At 43.1% G+C, this 21120-nt stretch overlaps 1 protein-coding gene across 1 annotated transcript; it reads right to left on the minus strand.

Moving 5' to 3' along the window:
* Positions 1-16487: 16487 nt before the first annotated feature.
* On the minus strand, positions 16488-20078 carry FGF6 (fibroblast growth factor 6). The gene is made up of 3 exons (XM_010575335.1): positions 19739-20078; positions 18722-18825; positions 16488-16664 (listed from the first exon to the last, which is right to left on the minus strand). The coding sequence occupies exons 1-3, from the start codon at positions 20076-20078 to the stop codon at positions 16488-16490; spliced, it is 621 nt and encodes a 206-aa protein (XP_010573637.1).
* Between the last annotated feature and the right edge of the window lie 1042 nt (positions 20079-21120).

Genomic DNA, 21120 nt, shown 5'->3' on the forward strand with positions numbered 1-21120 from the left:
CAGTCCACCCTCTATAAAATAAAATCCACATGCGCAACAGTAAGAACCCGCAGCACTTGTCCATCCCTTGTTTCGCTGCACGACCCTTCTTTCTTCCCTGGATACTTCTCCATTGTTTCCTATATTCCCTGATGCTGTATAGCCAAATGCTCTTTAACCTGTCAGACCTGAGAGGAGAAGGATGTTAAACCTGTGCCAGGCAGCTTTTGCCGGCTGGGTTTGCTGTGGGTTGGGGTGCAGCTCCTGGGGTGGCAGAGCCCTGGCAGCTGTCTGCAGGGGTGAAGAGCAGCTGAACCAGCAGCTGAAGTGTCTTGGTAGGCAATAACCTTGGGTAGGTGAAGAATCAATAAGGTGTTCCTTTTTAAAAAAAAAAAAACGAACAAAAAACCCAAAACCAACACAAAACCAACAGTAAGATAACTATGCTATCTTCCCTTTCAGCTGCAGGGGACAGGAGCAAAAAGATAAAAAGCAGCCTCTGAAAGACTCCTTTTGGTTACACTCTAAAGGCTGGCGCTTAGCCGTTTGTGAAGCATTTTGCTGACAGCGGCTCTGGTGTCTTTCACTTCTGTTCAGTTCTTCTTAGTACTGGAAACACAGTCAGTGTAAATAAAAATGTACCCTTGGGGAAGCCTTCTTTTCCTGTGCTGTTTTTCAGACTTGAAAGAGAAGCATTTGGGTACTTAGGGTTGAAGGGAGCTTAAATTTCTTGATGCTCTTATCACGTTTGATGTCTGATTATGGCTGCTATATTGAATCCAAACCCTCATAGTCAAATGCTTCTGAAATAGTGTTGCTATTGAACTGGTCAAGGAATTTTTTTTTCTCCTGTACGTTAGCACACTGAAAGTAGAGAACTCAGCTTTATAGATACTTCTTTAGATGCGTGAACTCCTTGTCTCTTGTAAAAACGTGGGGGGGGTGGGGTGGCCCTTAGGTTGGAGTCCAATGTTGTAAAACATGCAGTCTTTGAAGGACATTTGGTTTCTCAGTTGCAATATGAGTATACTCTTGAAATGCATGCCCTTACACAGGGGGCTAGGAGGGATGGAGATGGCAGCCTTATAAGCAGAAGCAAAAGTTTTAAGAAACGCTTTTTTTTTAAGCGATTGTTTTCTTATTTTATGTTTCCAAATCTGGTTTTGGGAGGAAAAATTCAGTATGCCCTCCACAACCCTTAGGTTTTCAACTTTACAGCAATGATATTTGATCTAGACATAAGTGAAGATAATGTCTAGGCAGTCTAATCTCACCAGTCTACCTCCACAGCTTTGCACCTGAGTTTTAGTGATTATGCAAGTTCTGAATTTTTTTCTGAAGGAGAGATGACATTTTAAAAATGAACCTCTCTAGCATCAGTTTGATTTCAGATGTAAAGAAACAAAGAACAGCCTTGCAAGATCTGAAAGATACACTGGTATTACAAAGATTCTGACAAAGAGATTCGAAATGCAACTATAAAGTAATTCTGAGTAGTGTTTGCAAACCAAACAGAGTGACATTAGATTAATGAATGGCACTGAAAAAAGGAGGCATTAAAACTAATAAAGCAGGAGAAAAACATGCAACATACTTTTTACCTTAGTTAGAAAGAAAAAAAAAAAGGAAAAAAGTGAACGAATTTGTTCCCAGCCTTCTCCATGGATAGTGCTTTATTTCAAAGACTGCTCTAACAGCACTCTGTAATGTACACTTTCTGTACAAAACCTGTACATTAAAATTCATTAAGACTGAGAGTAAGTATCAGTAATTTAGGGTAAAATATGCTATGGTCACAAGTTGCAACAAAGAAAATTTTGGTTGGAGAGAAGTTAAAAATTCTTCCCCTGAAAGTGATCAAGCAGGTGCCCAGAGAAGCTCTAGCCCACAGCCCTGGAGATATTCAAAACTTGAGTGGGCAAGGTCCTGAGTGAGCTGATCTAGCTTGGGACTTGGTGCTGCTGTTGTCTCAGCTTGGACTAGAAACCTCCAGGGGCCCCTTCCCACCTAAATCTTTCTCTGATTCTGTGACAATGGGCAAGGTAATGTATGCCACTGCATTCATTGACAGTTTCCGATAAACTAATAGGATAATTTCCCCTTGTTAGATAGAAGATGAGAATAAATGATAAACTTTGTTCTAACCTTGTTTTAAACTTACTCCAGTCTCTTGGGTTCACATGTTTCACTCGGTTCTGTCTCCTAGAAGAAGAGATAAAAAAACTTAGGTTAAAGAAATGAAGAAAGGAAAATGCAGAGGGAGTGGGGAATGCAGTGAAACAGTCAAAAGACAGAATATGCAGACAACCTGATCATCAGCCAAGGGCTCTTTTGCCGTAGGACAATAATAACATACCATGTGACTGATATGGTTAGAATTGCTTCAGTACAGTTGCATGTGTTGCTCTTTAGCTCTGAGACTTATTTTTTAGTGGGATCTCTTTGAAACTAAAATTTGATTTGAGAAACATTTGCTCTATAACTTTTTAGAGTAATTTTTCAATGCAAAAACCTAAACAGTAAATTAAGAAGCCCATGACTGAACCAAGCATTGTTCTTGTACCTAGTACTTCCAATGCAAGGAAAGTAGAAAGATTTCCTAAGCTACTGCAAGACTAATATATGATTCTGGACTCCTTTAAAGCAACATGGAGATCAAACTTCGTAAAGGGCAGGGCAAGTTAAGTAACAGTGACTTAATTTTTTTACCTAAAACTGTGTTAGCTCAGCTTTGCTCAGAATCTGGGGTCTGTTTGTTGAGGTGTTTCTGTGACAGGGGCACCTGGAGCACATAGACAAGGATTTATTACATTGAATGGAAATCTGGCAAAGATATGTCTTGAACTCTGCCCTTGATTCAAGTTTTCCAGAATTTTCCAGAATTTCACAGAATGGCTCTTCAGGTAGATTTGCAGCTACAATATTTCATTGTGTATTGCAGACACGATAGTTCTTCATGTTGTATTCTCAGCCCGTCACACTGCTGGCAAGGAGGAACTTGAGTGACACGTTGTGACCTGGATGCACAGGTTCATCAGCCGCTGGGACACTGATCCTGCACCTGGGCCCTACTGATCTTTGGCCATTTTCACAGCTGGCACAAGCTAATGTCATGCCAGGGCTGGTTGGGAAATGCATTCTCTTTCAAAGAAGTCAATCAGGCTGGTTTCGTTGTCTTTATTGAAGTTTTGGACTGTCATCAAGCTGCTCAGTTTTCTAAAAACAAAGATTTGCTGGATGACTTTTTGTTTTTTTTAACTTAGAAATGCAACCTAACACTTTTTTAATTAAAAAAATGTTCTTTATTATCCTTTCCATAGCCCTAATGGACCTTCTTACATGCCAGAGGCTGGTTAGTCCCCTTGCCTAGCCTGAACATGACTATGTCTCTTTGACACTAGTGTTGCTTCAAGACTCCTTGTTCCATGGTTCATTCATCCCTCAGTCTCCACTTCTGGGGAAAGAATGGAGGTGAATTCAAGTTAACACCTTCATGACAGCTGATGACCAGCTCAACGTAAACTGAGGTTATACAGAATGCAAACATAGGTAAGAAATTTCATACAGAAGAAATCTGACAGTCACCCAAGTGGGTTGTAGACCTGCATGTTCATTGTTATAGGAGTGTAGAAAATAAATCCTATGTGATATTACCCTGTCTTCTTCTGAAATCTGCAAGTTCACCTTTAAAATCTGCAACACAATGTCTACAGATTTGCTCAAGATTTACAGAATGTGGCACCCATACTTGCCCCATACGTGCCCCCTTCCCTTTCCCACATTTTCTATCGCTCTAGTCATTGCCTTTGCAAAATGTTTTTTTCTGGAGAGCTGGCATGGAAGGGCTGCAGCTTACCTGTCTAGATTCTGAAATCTGCCCTGTGGTACAGTTTGCCCGTCACTGGCATATCCAGTTCTGCTGACCTGCCTACCCAGGTAGTGTGTCTTGTGTAAAAAAATGTGTTCTTTCTTCTGGCATGCTTGCTTCTAGGTCCTTAGGAATACTGAGGATCCAGATATACAGCCTCAACAAGAAAATCAGTTCATGCATCCATCTCCTATTGCAGTACACTGCGAGGTGGCTAAAAGTAGGCTGACTGACTTTTATTTTGGGAAAATGTTTTATGTAAAGTCTCCTATTTCCCAACATTGCTGTTAGCCTAGCACTGGGATTTAGTGCTTTTGCATGAGGTTAACTACATGATTATATTAAAGTACTTAACATTTTCACTAAGGGACTGTGGATCAAACTAGGCAAGATCATAAGTTAGAGTCAAATAAGTTGCTTGTGCTACTTGCTGTTCCCATCAGCTCAGCCTGAGATCTGAAAGCCTTGCTGTGTGTAAGCATTGGCAAGAGTCAAGGCAGGGTAAGGCAGGATTTGTCATGTGTCCACTACTTTGCAGTAACTGCTTGTGTTTTGACCCTGTGGTAAACGTAAGCTGGCTTGTCCCTCACTGGATAATGAGGTAGTTAAAGTGCTATTGAAAAAGATGATGATCTCACTGAATGGCACCTATGCTAGTTATCATAACTACCTTCCTTACGTTTGCGCAGCAGATCTATTGCCTCTTCGGTAAAGTGGAAGATTTGTGTTGGCCCGGTGAGCCCTGGGCCCAGGTCACAGAAAGAGTAACCCCAAGGAAAAAAAAAACAGGCTCCAATCACCTTGAATGACTCAGGATAGATCAGTTCTCATAAGAAATATTTAAGAAAAAAATAGATGCTCTTCTCCAGACAGCCCTGAAACAAATATAATTGCAAACAACTCTGTTGGTTTATGCTTTATTGCTAGTAATTGCTCATTTGATATAAGTTGGTATGGTCACATTGTCCTTGGAGGAGCTATTCTAGTGCTGCGAGCTCTGATCCATGAAATCATAAGCACACAATAAAATTGTGAATTGTAAACAGTTAATTTAGGGGACAGAAATTTAGTCTGATCAAGGCATTTTGGTCCACACCCTGTAACAAAAAATAACCAACAATAATATGAATGCACACAATCTAGGATTGAATAATACGTTCACATCTCATGATCCAAGGACACAGCTTGTTCAGCTCATTTGGACTTATTGGCCCCTTGGATTTTGGCCAAACACTTTTCAGCAGACTACAGCTTCCAAAATAAACATGCTTTTGGGTTGAGCTGGATGCAGAGCTTGGCTGGAGAGAAAAAAGAAATCTCCGCTTGTGGCTGCATACTTGGTTGTTTGGTTTTAGGATTTTTGTCCAGTGACAGCTATTTCATCAGCCAGGATTGGTCACTGCAGTTAACTGTAATTCCAATTTGCATTATATATATTAAACCTAGAGATTCCCACATTGTTTGTCTTAGCCTCAGTCTCCCTCTCAGTTACCCGACAGCTGGAAGAGATTCTTACTTCCTCCTTTACTCTTGCATTCTGACAAAGAAACCAAATGTCCTCTTGGCTTCTGCTGAGTCACTTGTGATTCCAAATATGAGGCACAAGAGCTTGAAGTTGGGTCATTTTTCCAAGGAACAAAGTTATCTCTAGTTAAATGTCTGGGACCTAATTCTGTCCTCCATTACTTAAACTGATGCAGAGCAGGGTGGCTTCAGCAAATGCCAAAAGTAAAACCAAAAAACTCAGAATGCAAAAGAGATTTGGGACTGTTTATTTCCTTTTACGAGCATATCTTAAGTTACACGGCCAATACTGACCAGCACTCTGAAGTCACAGAGACACCTTTAGATCATGGCCTGCAAATGTCTGTCAAAGATGCTGAATATCCTCTGCTTTCCTTAGCAACAGTGGGAATGGAATTGAGCATTGCTGAGCTCCATAGGGACCAGATTGTTTCACAACATTTTAATTTGTTTGCAAATCACTTAATGAAATCCAGACAACAGCCTCACCCCATTGTCATGCGCTTACACAAAACTGTCTTAAATGAATGTCTGGCAGTTCCCTTGAGAGGCTGGAGGGGGAATCCCCGGGTTATAGACTCTCTGCCTTTGCCACTCCTTGCCCTCTGAGACTCCTTAGTGTAAGAAAGACTATCAATGCAACCATTAAAAAAACAATGGCATATTGGGTTGCTTTAGCAAAAGCACAGCCAACAGATCGAAGGAAGTCTTTATCTCCCTTTTGTGAGGCCACATCTGACACCATGTCTAGTTTTGAGCTCCACGTTGCAAGAGAGTCGTTAACAAGCTGGAGCAAGTCCAGAGAAGGGTCACTAAGATGTGTGCAGGCTGGAGCACGGGATATACAAGGAAAGGCTGTTGGAGCAGGGTTCGTTCAGCCTGGAGAAGAGGAGGGGGCAAATCTGGCTGCAGTTTCTCTACATAAAGGACAACATAAAGAAGTGATTATTATTAGGATACAGAAAATACATTGCCGAGGTATTTGTCCACTCCCCATTTATCAGAATTGTCCCAATCCAGCAGGTATGGTTAACAGTTTTCTACATCATCGGTTTTGCAGTGTCCCCCGCAAACAAGAGGCAGCGCAGAGAACTTCAGTGCATTTTGTACACAGTCACATAGGAATCCTGTGGCAGAGCTAAGAACCAAGCCTGGGGCTCCCAAATGCTAGTCCAGCACCTTGTACTATGTTCCCTGCTGCCTCCCCAGTTAACAGAACCCCAGTGCGAACCTTTTCCCAGAGCTGTCTTTCTCCTCCAGTTCCAGAACCAGAAAGATTGTACAGAATTATGAAAATTCATGCTAACCTCTCCCTAATACTACCAATTTCTGGACAAACATGTTGTTCATCACCAGAGTGACGTCGATGTATCGCAGTTTAGGAGGTCCCAGGTGAGGCTGGTCAGGGCCATTAAGGCCAATTAGTGCCCTCAGCGCTCTGGCAGCAGCCTCTCTGCCCAGCCAGGCGTGTCCTCCCACCCTGGGACCACTTGAGGGAATACATTGCTGTGGGGCCCCAGTGGGATTTTATGGGGTGCAGAGCCAGGACAGAAATAGCAAAGTGGAAAGGGAGGTGGCAGGAGCAACTTAGGGCTGGGGGCTGGTGGTGGGGTTTGGGCTGCCTGCCCCCGATCCACCCCAGGGGCCGGGTGGGCCTGAGGGAGAAAATGGCGCCGCTTGAGGGCTTGGTGCTGTGGGGATGCCAGAGCCCCAGGGCAGGCTGGTCCCTCGGGAGGGCCTGTAGGGCCCAGGTCCCCCGCGGTCAGAGAGCAGCTCCATGGCGCTTGCCTCGGGGCTTGGGAAGGCCTGAGCTCGCTCTCAGGGGGCCGGGGGTTCCTACGGCCGGCAGCTCTCCCGCGATGGCCGGGCAGGGGCAGAGGGGCAGACCCACAGCTCGACGAGGAGGGTCATGGTGCCTGATGTCCTCACGTGGCTCTGTCCCCATCCAGGCTGGTTTAAACAAGATGGAGGCCCAGAGGCACCCTTGGTCAGGCCGTTGGCCTGGCCTTCTGCAAGGCTGAGATCAGCTGGCTGACTTACAACAGGGTCAGGCAATCCCTTTGCTTGCGCGGCATTTTCCTGACCTGTGAGAAACTGGGCCCAGCTCTCACCTTTGCTGTGGCTTCTCCTCATGGTTCCTAAAAGACAGGCTTTCCAGAGCTGCTGGAGACCCCGTGAAGTCCCCACTGTGGACTCCGCCGTGCAACATCAAGTTTCAGTCAGGAGAAAAGGACCAGGAGGTAATTAGGTCTTCAGGTCCCCGAGAGATTTCAGCATTGCATCCCAACCCCTTCCCCCACTCCTAGGATCAGCATTGGGATCCTGCCCAGAAAATCATAGAGACTGGACTGAGGGCTTAAATACACTCGGCAAGCCTGAACCTGCTTCCTACCTTCCTTATAGCAGCATAAATGTCAGGTCACATTTACCTACATAATGTACAGGCTGGCCTTTTGGTCTCAGACTGTGTCAACTGGTTACTTCCCAGTAGATTCACTTTTAAAAGAAAGAAAAATGTATTAACACTAGGATGTCTCACATATCTATTGTTTGAACTAGGGAGAATATTTTTCTTTTCCTACAACACAGACAGCAAGGACCTGTTAAATAAAATTTGATATTTTCTGCCATAAACTTTCTTGATCTAAAAGAAATGGGTGAAAACTTCTGAAAATCAAAATGTTTTCAGTTATCACTTTTCTGATGTACCTGTTTGCATATTCTAAGGAAAGTAAACAACTTATCTGAAAGTTTTTGGGTTTTGTTTTTTTTACTGAATTGAAAGCCTATTTTTTTCCTTTCAGGAAACCTCTGGCTACATTTTTTCAGGGAACTGTACTACAGTACCTGCTGCACTTCTAGAAAAACTGTGCTGGCTCAGTAGTTGATGGAGAAGTGGCTATAGCATTTGTATAATGCTCTAGCTTTTGCTGGTGAGGTAAATCTTTGTTCAGCAAATTTCTTAATAATATGCTTGTTTCTAAGTGTGAGTGACCCCTCCTGTTTTTGTAATGTTTATTCTTTTTCTCTATTTCTTTTTCCCCTGAGTTATCGTTTGTGCAGGTGGCACACAGCCCCCTGGCAGTCACAGCACCAGCACCTTCCCCAGGGCTCCTGGGCCTGCAAAGAGCATCTCCGGTAGTCGATGAACTGGAGACTCTATCATTTGTGATCACTTACGGTCCCACAGCACTATTTGTAATAATGGGCTCAGTGAGGTAACAGGGTAAAAAAGGGGATTTCTTAGCATGCTTTAAAATTGCTGTCTTCAGTATAATTTGGAAAATGCTGCTGCTTCCTGCTTTCTCACTCAATGTGCTCCATGTGGAACAGTATTTCCTGCCGCAGGTGACATGAGGAATAGCAGGGACATTCAATGAGCCTTGCCATTTTATGTCACAGAATCACAGAATGGTTTGGGTTGGAAGGGACCTTTAAAGGTCACCTAGTCCAACGCCCCTGCAATGAGCAGGGACATCTTCAACTACGTCAGGTTGCTCAAAGCCCCATCCAGCCTGAACTTGAATGTTTCCAGGGATGGGGCATCTACCACCTCTCTGGGCAACCTGTGCCAGTGTTTCACCACCTTCATTGTAAAAAAATTTCTTCTTTGTATCTAGTCTTTAGTTTAAAACCATTACCCCTTGTCCTATTGCTACAGGCCCTACTAAAAAGTCTGTCCCTATCTTTCTTGTAAGTCCCCTTTAAGTACTGGAAGGCTGCAACAAGGCCTCCCTGGTGCCTTTTCTTCTCCAGGCTGAAAAACCCCAAATCTCTCAGTCTTTCCTCATAGAAGAGGTGTTCCAGCCCTCTGATTATTTTTGTGGCCCTCCTCTGGACCTGCTCCAACAGGTCCATGTCTGTGTCCTTTAAGGGATTCTGTGTGGCACTGCCTTTGATGCCTAGGCTCAGGTTTTACGTTTGCAAAGACCTTGACAAATCTTCAAGTTGGAAAATTTGGAGTAAAAGCAAAGTAGTTTTCATGATCCATTTACCTGCCTAGTGTTACGCAAAGTTGCTCATCAAGAAAACACCTGAAACACAAATACCGTGTTCTGTGGCTTCCCAGTTCAAAGTGTGACTTTCCTGTATAAGGGTGCAACAGACACTAAAACACTGGTGGACCTGAAGCCTATATCCAATCACAGCCATGAGGTGGTAGCCTCCTTTGCCTCTTGTGCCCAGGCCTGCGGTACAGAACCCATGCCTGGTCTCTGACATCTAGTTGCTAAATAACGAAATAGCCACCAGAGGGCAATAATAATAACAGCCAATAAAAAATTGCAGTAATCAGCCTCAGGAGGTCAGACTCTTTCTACCTGTCCCTAGTACCACAAGCGTTAGGTGGCATTCAGATTTCGGAATAGCACGGCTGCCACCCTTTTCCCTGAAAGTGATCTGGGGTTGCACTGAAGCCACGCAATTCATGTAGTTGCATCTTCCCCCAGATCTTGTGTACCTATAACTGCGGTAGCCTTGCATCTGTGAATTGTCCGAAAGCCTTTTTTTTTCTTATTTTCCTTTCCCTTCAGGGGATTGAATCCTTCAGATGATTTCTGCAGCAGTTTGTGTTGGTAGGGGTGAGTTCCAGTAGGAAAAACATTTTCCGCTCAGTGTGCAGGACAGATGTGACTTGTATCAAGGCCCGATAGGAAGATGCCATCAGCTCTTAGACTGCCTTCCAGCAAAGCACGAGCTGCGCTGGTGGCCCCTTGAGACATCTGTCTGTGATTGACCCCTTTTGAGTTGCTATCCAGAGTTTCATCCAGAGCTTAATGAATCATGAGGCCATCACAGGGGCTGCTCGAGGGCGTGGGTAGAGGGGATTCTTCCCGATATGACCTCCCTTAGCTTTGAAGTTGATCCTGCACTGAGGTAGAGGTTAGATTCAAGCCCTCCAGCAGTCTTTTCCCATCTAAATATCTGATTCCATGACCAGGATGTTCCCAGGGCAATACCTGTTTAGCCCTTAACTTTCTTTGAGCAGAAAGTGTTTCCTGCTCTTTCACATTTACTTCCCCCTCCACCCCTCCCACCCCCCTTTCCATCTTTCTACCATTTCTGGGCAGTTTTTGCTGGCTTCAGGAAGGTGTAGTGCTGCCCACTTTCACCTGTGCTCCTCACACTGTAACCTCCGGCCAGCTCAGGGCTGGCATGTCTGTCAGGAGCTATTGACAACCCAGGCTCATCAAGCTAATGAAAACAGCACCTGCTGCCTCATATAGATGATGGGTCATCAGAGAAGCCAGAGCCTGAGTAAGTGGACAGATTATGGGTCTCTGCCAATGGCTTCAGGCCAGGGGACACAGAAGGCAGCATGACGGGGGGAGGGGGGAGAGAAGGGACATGCCGGGATACTCCTGCTCTGCTCTGGGTGCAGGGAGAGACTTTTCAGAGGAGCGGTTATATTTTCAGTGACAGGTCAGACAAAAAGACTTGGGAGGAAAGAAGAGACTAGAGGAACAGGATTAGTGCAGGGAGCTAGGACAGGTGCCTTTTTAATCCATTTGACTAATTTTTTTGTTTAAATTGCATTTGCCCTTGTCTGTTAAAGCTTCTCCTTCCCTGACAAGCATCCTACAGCTTGTCCAGGGTGAGCAGTGGAGAGTTGCTGAGGCAGGAACCCAAGTTGAAGTGGTGAGGAGAAGGATAAGGTTACTGTGTCGTAGGTGTACCTGTAGGAACAGGTACATCATTAAGTTTCAAATTACCTGGGATGAACCAGAAAATTATGTAAACTGAGCAAAGTTCAGCCAAAATTTTTTCCTGCTCTTCATAGAGGTATGGGACTTAGCCACCATCTCTTGTCCCCCAAATTACCTGAAGATTTTTCATCCCTTGAGCTGAGAGCACAGAGTGGGAAGGGAGCATGGGAACCATCCATGCCTCCCAGGGCACCTGGGCACCCACTGAGGTGTGTCTGGCCAGCATCACCTTTCAAAGTGCAAACAGCGATACAGGGAGAAGAAACTAGCCTGTGTCTGAGGGGGTGTCTTGTGAGCTGGCCATGTGTAGCCTTTTCCTAACCTCTGCAGATGACTCCTCACCAGATCATTTCTGTTTCGGTTTTGCTGGGGCTAGGCTGGTTTACACCAGCTGCCAGTTTGTCCTGCTGTTTCCAGTCACTGCCTGTGGGCTGTGTATCTTCTCCCGTTTCCAATTCCACCTCCAGTGACTGGCCTTCGAAGCTGTAAACAAGGCACTTCTATAGCAGACAGAAGCATTTCTTAACCCACCAGTGAAACATAGTCCTCTCTCAGAGGAAATGTGGCACATACGCAAGGCAATGACACGCAAGGGTTTACTACGACTTGTAAGCAAAGGGAGTTATTATGGGGGAACGTAGGCAGCTGAAACACAAATGCAGAGAATGGCGTTTAGCCAGCATGGTGCTGCAGATGTTCTTACGCTCCTGAGAAGGGCTGCCAGCAATCAGGGCTTTGGACACTTGTCCGCTCTGCGATATCATGCTGGTATGGATTAAACAGTGCACTTGAACCAAAAAGCAGGTGACACACTCCCAGCTATTGGTTTCTAATACCTTAGTCTGTGTCCCCAGGCTGGGAGAGGTCTGTAATCATTTAACTAACTGAAGGACTAATTAAATGACAACCTGGGAGTGGAGAAAGGGAGAGCAAAACTTACCAAATCACTGAAATGTAGCAGTGTTTCCAAAATACCCAAATTTGAGGCATAGTAAGGCAAAACCCTTCAGTGATGGCTGCAGGAAGCTGCTCTCCCAAGTCCCGGGCAAGAAGAAAATGCCATTTAAAAAAAAAAGCCTTTCTTATTTAATGAAGTAAGGCATATGCATGGCCAGTTATGCACTGAAGAGCACTAGCAACAGGAGAGCAGCACTAGAACCTCCCCAGGTAAAAAGTGTTGGAATTTAGACAGGTGACTATGACAGCTCGTCTTTAATCACATTGCACTTTCCTTCTCTTCTGTGAAACTCCCAGGTTCTCTACAACAAGCACAACTCTCTTATGACTTCCCAGGCAAGAAGTCTGAAGAACACAAAAGTCTACCACAATTTTAAGTGCACCAATACATCCTCTGGTTCTAGAGATGGATAAAAACTGTGTGTGTGGGGAATTAATAGAGCAGCTCTGAAGCAAGGAAAAAACCAAATGTTAAGAGGGATTTGGAGTCAAAACACTACCAAAAATGTATAAAAGTTTATTTTATGAATACATTAAACTATTGTGCGCAGCACATACATATAAAAATAGAAGCAATTTCACAAACGATTGGACAGTTTTGTGTTTCTTGCAAATTTACAGTCTCAATTGTGAGTCCATATGGAGTCAGAATATGAGGTATATTTTAGTGAAAAAAAAGATAACGTGAGAACTTTGGCACCATTTTACTGTGCAAAATAAAATCTTGGAATTGAAATAGTCAGTGAGGTATACAAAAATTACTCTGCTTTTCCACTATGTGTGTGTCTGCATCTCTGCATGGTTGGGGAAAATCAGATTATTTAAGAACATGATTCAGTTCCAGTCAAGACTGTTTTCTAACAGAGGTGGATTAGGTCTTAAATTATTATGGGATTTGCCTATGGAAGAAGAAACCTTGAAAATAGGTGTCAACTCCACAGGAGAATCCCACGTGGAAAATATGGGTAAGACAGGCTGGTGTGGGGCATTCACAGCAATGCTTTCAAAACTTGTAGCCCAAGATGAGATATGCCTTGAAGAGGACCACTGCAAGAATTGTTAGTAATAGGTTCCTGATTTGGCCCTGATTTGGGAAACTCCTTTACTGTCATGAGTTTTTATGTAGTCATGTATCCATGGGACTATTCTTTTGAAGAAAGCGTTGTTTGAGAGTTTGCCAGACTATGCCCACATTCTCTCCATAGCCTCTGTATCATGTACATTCAGCTTACAAGTGGTTTGTTTTGGGTTTTTTTTTTACCTCTGTGCCAACTCAACAAATTTATCCTGGGCTGTGTAAAATGAGTGGTGGTCTTCCTAAATCCCCCTCCCCTGCAGGTAATAAGGGCCTGAGCGGGAGGAGGTGGAATTTAGCTGATCAAGCACGAGGCAGAACAGGATCAGGCCATTTCCCAGGCAAGTTGCATAACTTCTTGAACACTGCCACGGTGCATTCTGCTTCCGTGAGCTGCCCCTAGACTGCTTGCACACCCGCAGCAATGTGTCAACACATGCCTTAACTCCTCTCTTGAAAGTAGCCATGCATTCACTTAAGAAGCACCTCTGTCAAAGTATCATCCAACTAGTCTAAACTTCCACAACAGTTCAGTACTGCACTGTTTGTGCTGGAGGGGTTTCCTGCCACAGTTATCACTCCTGACAATGGCATCTTTCATTGTCACGTCTGACAATGATGTGATTCACTTTCATATTAGTCAGGATTCCTGGCACTGGGAGACCTTTTTTGATTTCAGGGTTGACTTCAATGCTGATCTGGCTGACACTGATATGTAATAAGGAAAAAGCAGTTGTGTAAAGAGTAACTCAGCAGAGTGACTGGTGGGGCTTTCTAAATGCCCACCAAAACCGCATCCGCAAGGGTCTGCAGTTCTTAAGAACAAGCTCAGCCCAGCAGGCTACGTCCAAACAGACTTCTTGTGACCTGGTCTACCATTTGTTCTTGCTGTTGACCAGTATGTGCAAAATGGAGTCAGTGAGTCTGATTCTCACCTTTTATGCCAGCTATCCCATTATTTATCAGTACTGGCAACTGCAAATTACTCTAGACTGCACTGGTTTAAGAGGGAACAGACTTCATCCTATCCTAAGGACACTGGTTTAAGCTGTAATCAGAAACAAACTTATGTGTCAGCATTCAAACTATGATTTCTTCTACATCCACATACTCTTCCATCCTTCTTCAAACTTAATTTCAAAGACAATTAGGAATATAACACAAGGATACAGGTTGCCAGCTATGTATTTCAGCACAGCTGTAGTCTTTCTATCTGTACCTCTAGGGACTCTAGGTCAACATAACTGTCTGATATCCTCCAAACTTTTCTCTGACCCACTCTCCCCATTCAAAGCATCCTGCTTTTTCTCTTAAAATGCACATTTGTCCAAAGCAAACTGCTGCACACATTGTGGATGAACAAAGCATGCCAACTTGTCTTCTCTCTACATACTGCAAGATCAGAAAATGAAGAGTAACTCCTTTCCTTCACCATATCCAAAGTGTCCCGTTCATGTACTGTAAGCAGTATTCTATTCTTTTTTCTCTTCATTTACACTGTGATCACCACTTATATTTGAGCAAAATAAATTCAAGTATAAGTCACACAAAAGGAGCTGGAAAACTGTATCTTGTTCACAAAAGAATTGTCTTGACAATTTTTCAGAAAGGGTGGCTGTAGATACATCCTTGTAGGTGAGGTCTTTGGGCCAAATCTTCTGCAGCTATAAACTGGTAGTCTTACTAGGCTGGTTTACTCCAACTGAGGATCTGGCCCTGACAGTGTTTTTCATGCATGTCAGAAGGCTCAAATTCATCATGAATAGACACCCCCTGCAAATAGAATGGCATGTCAAGGCTGGACATAGCCACATTTTGGCTGGACGTGGGAGATTATCTTGCACTCAGATGTTCACTTCTGCAGCAGCATGGTCCATCTATGCTGAAAATGCTCATGCTCTGACATTGCATTGAATCTAGTTTCAAATTTAGGAGCACGCCATCAATGCTGGAATCCCAAGGCTTCTGGTAACTGACATTTATAGTGACTATTGACTTAGGGCCTCTTAAAATACTCTTTCAGAGACACAGAGAATGTAGCTTCATTGGCGATCTGGAAAAAGGTTGTCAAAATAGTAAGGCAAAGTTATGCACCATTTGTATGGCTTCTAGGAGAGCTTTGGAGAGTATTTCATACAGCTTGCCGTGTTGTCTTTGAAACTGATGTTTTGCAGTGACAGAAATTGGAATTATGGCACAAATTTCTCTGTCCCAACCCAGGAAGGCATGCTTATATAGCCTCTTTCTTCCTCTGTCCTTCATACCTCAGTGAGGTATGGTAGAGAAGAACAAAATATATGTAAAGGAGTAAATAGAAGAAAATTCAAAACAGAGAAGTTTTCTAAAATCACCCTTTGCTGGAAGCTTTCATGAATTTCTTACATTTCATAAAATGCATCCTGCAGACCAGTTCTAGTTCTTAGAAATTAACAAGGTTCAGCCTAAATGAAATACAGTGCCTTTAAGTATTTATGTTCTTTTATGTGTGTATGCATATAAAGGCACCTGGGCATCTAGAGACTGGGATGATTGATTCATTAAAAGTCTGTAATTACACAGATACACACTCACACATCCCATGTCTATGTATAGACATGTATTTATGTTAAAGATGTACACATCTATATTTGAGGTGAGTCTAAACTAAGCTCACAAAATGCCATTCAAAATCCTCAGCTCCAAATATATTTTGCATTTGGGACCCATCTGTGATTTATCCTGTGGCCCTTCCTAAGGGAAATTGATTGTAGGTCTTCATTTTGCCAACAAGTCCATGTGAGGAGACCCTGGAGAATCCCTTCAGAGACAGAGGGGCTCTGAGGGTAGACAGTTTGCGTGTGTAGAAACAGTTGTGGAATTGGCACCCTAATGGTCAAAATAGATTGAGGACTTTGCAAGACAGGACACGGTGTGTAGAAAGGGAGGTGCAGGCAGATATTCAGATGGAGTGAACTGCTTGTAGCTCTGGTGAAGCAAAGTCATCTGATGATTTGGCCCATGATATGTAAACGGCTCACTATGAAAGGTTATTATCTGAGGTAATTGATATTATTGAGTAAATAAACTATGATTGATTAGTTGATTACCCACAGCCATTCTATGTCTTCTAAATACTTCCTTTGCACTCCAGCTTGCACTTTTCTCTGTTCAGCACCAAAGGAGGCACACAGCCATGTAAAAGTTGTACAGAGTAGAAGAGAAGCAGCATCGTAGTACATATGCTATGTGATGAATCTAGTACAAATATTTTTATCCAAATATACACATACATATATAGATTTTTTTCAATGAACAGTATAAATACTTTACCTGGGAGATTATTCCCATGTGCAAAATGAAACAGTTTTTCCTGGGATTTAATCTTCTGCTTTGCTCATGTTCATATTCTTGGTAAAAAGTGGGTCACAGTCATAGCAGGAGAAACCTTGTTTCCTCTCTTCACTCTCCCATGTTTGCTGAGTGCTATGTAAGCCCCACTGTAAGCATTTGATTCATATGCATTGTAGTTATTGGGCAGCAAGGTTTCTCTGAATTTGCACTCATCTTGGAAAACAGCCTAAAGAATAGGAAGGGGTGGGGGAAGAACAAAGCAGGTAAAATAAATATTTCATGAAGACTTAAGTCATTCTTCTTACTAGCATTTTTACAGAAAAACTTGTTGTAGTGCGCAACAGGTGGTGCCACAGTGACGGCATCCAACAATAAATCTCCCTCCTCAGTGCTAATTTGGTGTCAGATGAACTCAGATGCCACCTGTCCAGATAATGGACTGTGTACTTCCTGTGACAGATCAAGTTAATTTGTCATAAATCATGGATTTCTTCATTTTATTTGCAAGCAATAATTTCTGTCAGCGTCATGCCCTTTTGCCCAAATGATGTAGCTTTATTTCACACCTCCATTCTGCAAGAGGTCCTGTAATTTATAAAAGAATGATATGCTGGCTGTCAAAACTTTCAGTTCTCTTACAAACAGCAATGGCCAGGGAGAACTATTTGCTGGAATAAGGCATTTGAATAAGACCTCAGAGTAGCACTAAATCTTTTCTGTTGTTAAATCATTAGTGATATTATATTTGACTGCTAGTGAGATATGCAGAAGGTTCTAAGCTGGGAAAACAGTTTTATTTTTCTTCATGTCACATCACGTAAATCCAAGGAGAGGGAGTTATTTGGGAGAAGAGGTGCAAGGACAAGCAGGAGACAAATGCAGAGCAGCAAGGAAATTAAAAGAGAAAGCAGAACAATTCCCCAACATCAAATGTCTGGCACATGAGACACCACCAGTGCTGTTCTATTTGGACATCTGTGTAATAACACCATTCAAATCTTGTAAGACTTCAACTTCGGGCACTGCACTGTGCAAGGGAAAATGGACATCTCTTACAGCTTTTAAAAATACCTTTGAAAATAAACAAGAGTGGATTGAAACCGGGGGAAAAAATCAAAGGGAGCTCTGAAGTCAGACCCTGCATTTCTTTAGAAAGAGCTAGTCAAGCAAAGCAGTTGGGCTTGCAGCACTGTTTAGGTGCTTGAAATCAGACATGATTGTAAGAATATTCCTGGAGTGGAACCTTAAAATGTCCCACTGTCATTATCTGTGTGAGAAGGAATCAGTCAGATTAGTAATGGCTATGGGTCCTTCACAACATTTGGTATTTTATTAAGCAGCTGAAAGGCTTTGTTGAAATTACAGCTGTTTCAAAGAAAATGACTTTGTTGTTTCTTGACAACAGAGATGAATGCAATCAGTGCCATTCATTACTTCAAGAGGGACTGCTTTTGCCTATTGCCCAGAGACAGCCTCTTTGAAACACGCTTCCTAACAAGCGCTTTTTCTGCTGAATGTTGGGACTGGAGATGCCTTGCTCAAGCCTCAGAGATTAAATTGCATTTAGATGGCATAGCTAGCACTTTTTAGATAAGGACGATGCTGATGGTGTTTCAGTATGACTTGCATACCATTGTTAATAGCTCTTACTGTTTTCTCTGGGACTGATCTCACAAAATTGGTCATTAAAATAACCCCCGACGCATATGTTGACTCTGTAGGGTAGACTTCCTATTTATTCTTCATGGTGTGGTTGGTTTTGGTAGGGGGAGGCATGTGGTCATGATGTTACTAACGGTAGCTAGTATAGATAGCTCTAATTGTACCTCTCCTACACACACCTGTACGCACACACATACGCATGCAATCACATACACACACACATGCTTTCCTTCCTAGGGGTTTTTGCAGAGCACACCCTTTTGCTTTACATACAATGCAATGCAAAAGGGAATCAACAGAGTTCAGCCCTACTAGAACGTGTTTGCAGTGCTGAGCCCTTAGAAGAAGCCATCTAATTAATCCGTACTATTTGCAGAATACATTCATTTTCCTAGGGTGCTCCTGGTACAATCTTATTGGAAACCTTTAAAATAACAGACCTCTAACAGCCATGCTGTTTGTTGCATTAAATAACACTGATGACACCAGCCTGGGCAGGCTCCCTGTAATTGAAAGGCTATTTTCTCTGCTTGTAATCAGAAATTTCCAGGAGGAAAAAAAAACACCAAACCTTTGCAGCCTCTGTTTAAGCCTTGAAAAACTATTTGCACTTGTACTCACTGTTCCATATAACTTCCCCTTGTTGTTCATTGCAATGAAGAGAGCACTTTTCACACCAAACAGGCTAACAACACCTCTCTCTACAGTGGATATTTCAAAGAGACCTAAAAAATAAGAAGTTCAATAGAAGTGTTATCACAGAATTTAGAGCTAATCAAAAGCAATTCAGATACAATTTATTTATTTTAAAACTTTAATGAACTTGTCATATTTGCTTTATTAGAGTTACCTCCCTAGTCCAGCAAGATAGAAATACAGAGAGAAGATCTTGTTTTTTCCTACATGCTGTAGGATTTTAAAATAATTATTCTGGAATTGTAGTCACATGCTGTATAATCCTTTCATTCTATCAAACTCTCTTGATATGTCACACTCTTGGGCTTTCTAATAAGTAAATTATTTTTATCTAAAATGCTATAATTACAGAGTGTTTGTTATTGAGCTTTAGAGAAGTGTGGCTTGCATTTTGAAGCCCCCCACGATATCTTAGCTGCAAAAGATTTTAGCAACTGCCCTCTACAGGAAATTCAGATCCATAGGGCTAATGCTTTTCTTTAATCTTATGGTAACAGAACAGCACCCATAAGAACAAGCAAACCAGGAAGAGCAAGCCCCTTCTGTGACTGAGTGTCCCAAAAGTACTAGTCGGCTAGGATTCAAAAATCATGCTTTGGCACTCTAAGCTCAGCGACAACCTCCAGAATTCAAAAGGCAAATGAGAAGGTGAGGAGTGAGCAAATGCAGCAGAGAGACAGTTTTCAACCTGGTTTGTCTTTTCTCATCTGTGCAGTAAAGCAGAGTAAAAATAAGTTGTATCTAATTTTGTCTAAGTATTTCTAACATGTTTCAGCCTGGAGGGTTCTAATGTTTATTGATCCCAGAGACTTTTAAAAGGCAACAGATGTAGCACAGATTAATAATATCAAGTAATAACATTTGCATTCTATGAAGGGTAATTACGAGAGTTCACAGCAATTAAGTGACATCTATTCTATTTCATTTCTGGATGCAACTCACTGTATTGGTTTTCATTGTGAACTCCGCTTATCCTTCCGTCTGGGAGGATTTGAAGGTGAAACCCGATGCCCACGTTGCAGTAAAGCCTCCGCTGCCTCTTGATTCCTAGCAAATAGTCACTCTCCCAGTTCACATCTGACTTCTCCCCTGACATCCCAGCAATGGACCTGGACAACAGAGATTGCCATCCTCTTTCCAGCAATGTGCCATTAGTTCTGCTTACAACTGGATGTGTTGAAGCAATCCCAGCTAGAAAACCCAGGAGAACGAAAGCAGGCAACGTCCGGTGAACGCTGGCTTCGCAGGACATAGTGATGAGAAGTCTTTGTGCAGTGGCCATCCGGTTCACCTCCTGGGCACGTGGTCAGAATTAATGGCCCTAAAAATACCGCCCTTCTTGTTTTTCTCCCTTCAGCATGGTGGCAGAGGCTTATTTTTGGAAAGCAAATAGAGATTGCTGACATGAAACTAAAGCCTGATAGCAGTTGGGTTGGAAGCAGAGACAGGCCAGCAGGACTCAAACTGGTGGGGACCATGTTTTGTAGATCCTGCTCTCCGGTGGGCATCCTCAATTATATTTGATTGACCCATCTTTATAGTGCAGAGGCTGTCCCTCCCCACATCATCACTCTGACATCAACAGCTTGCCAAAGGTAAGCCTGCCACGGCTGTAACACTAACCTGCTGTCCTCCCGGGCTGGCTGAGGTTTGATGAATGCTGTCACCCAAGACCGGAGGCAGGAGTGGGGTTTCATTGGCTCTTGAAAGCAAAGGAGTCAAATTGGTTGGGCAGTCGGAGGTCTCACAGGCAGCTTCCTTATTTAGAGAAGAAGGTGTAAAAACAGTTATGGACCTCATCAGTGAGCAATGAAAACTTTGCAGTCACTTCCTTGGTGGCATGATCACTGGGTGTACGTCAGGGCAGCTCAATATTTGGGGAGAATTAGATGAAGTGGCCATTGCTCTTTTTGTATATACCCAGCAAATCCAATGCACCTCTTACTATAGCAGCCCAGACACTAACAGCTTGCTTGTACCCCTGAAAGGAGTGCTCCCAGCTGGTTAACAGAGAGGTTAGCCATGTTAAAGGGAGAGGAAGCCCCAGGTCTTGCTCCTCCTGTTTTTATGCAAGCACATTTCTGCTGCTTGTAGCGACAATTCTGCTGAGCAGGGCATGCAGGCTGGAGCATTGATCTTGCAGTTACATGTAGCTGGGGACATTGATATGTTCTTAAGTACTGATGATTTTCATTGAGGTGGCTTCCAAATGATCACATTTATTTGGGGAGGGTGCGTGCCTCTCGCAGGGGTGCAAGTGTATTTGTGTTTGCAATTGTCTTGCAAACAAGACAAGGGCTTAGGTAATGCGTTAAGAGGAAAAA

The sequence above is a fragment of the Haliaeetus leucocephalus genome, unplaced genomic scaffold (genome assembly GCF_000737465.1).
Source record: "Haliaeetus leucocephalus isolate CR32 unplaced genomic scaffold, Haliaeetus_leucocephalus-4.0 Scaffold473, whole genome shotgun sequence".
Taxonomy (NCBI): domain Eukaryota; kingdom Metazoa; phylum Chordata; class Aves; order Accipitriformes; family Accipitridae; genus Haliaeetus; species Haliaeetus leucocephalus.

Bases quoted from the DNA above. Each gene is read 5' to 3' on its own strand.
- FGF6 (XM_010575335.1), bottom strand. From the start codon at position 20,078: ATGGCCACTGCACAAAGACTTCTCATCACTATGTCCTGCGAAGCCAGC. The intron at 18,826-19,738 runs GTGAGTTGCATC...CTTATTTTTTAG, and splicing joins TCACAATGAAAACCAATACA to GTCTCTTTGAAATATCCACT. The intron at 16,665-18,721 runs GTGAGTACAAGT...CCTATTCTTTAG, and splicing joins AGGGGAAGTTATATGGAACA to GCTGTTTTCCAAGATGAGTG.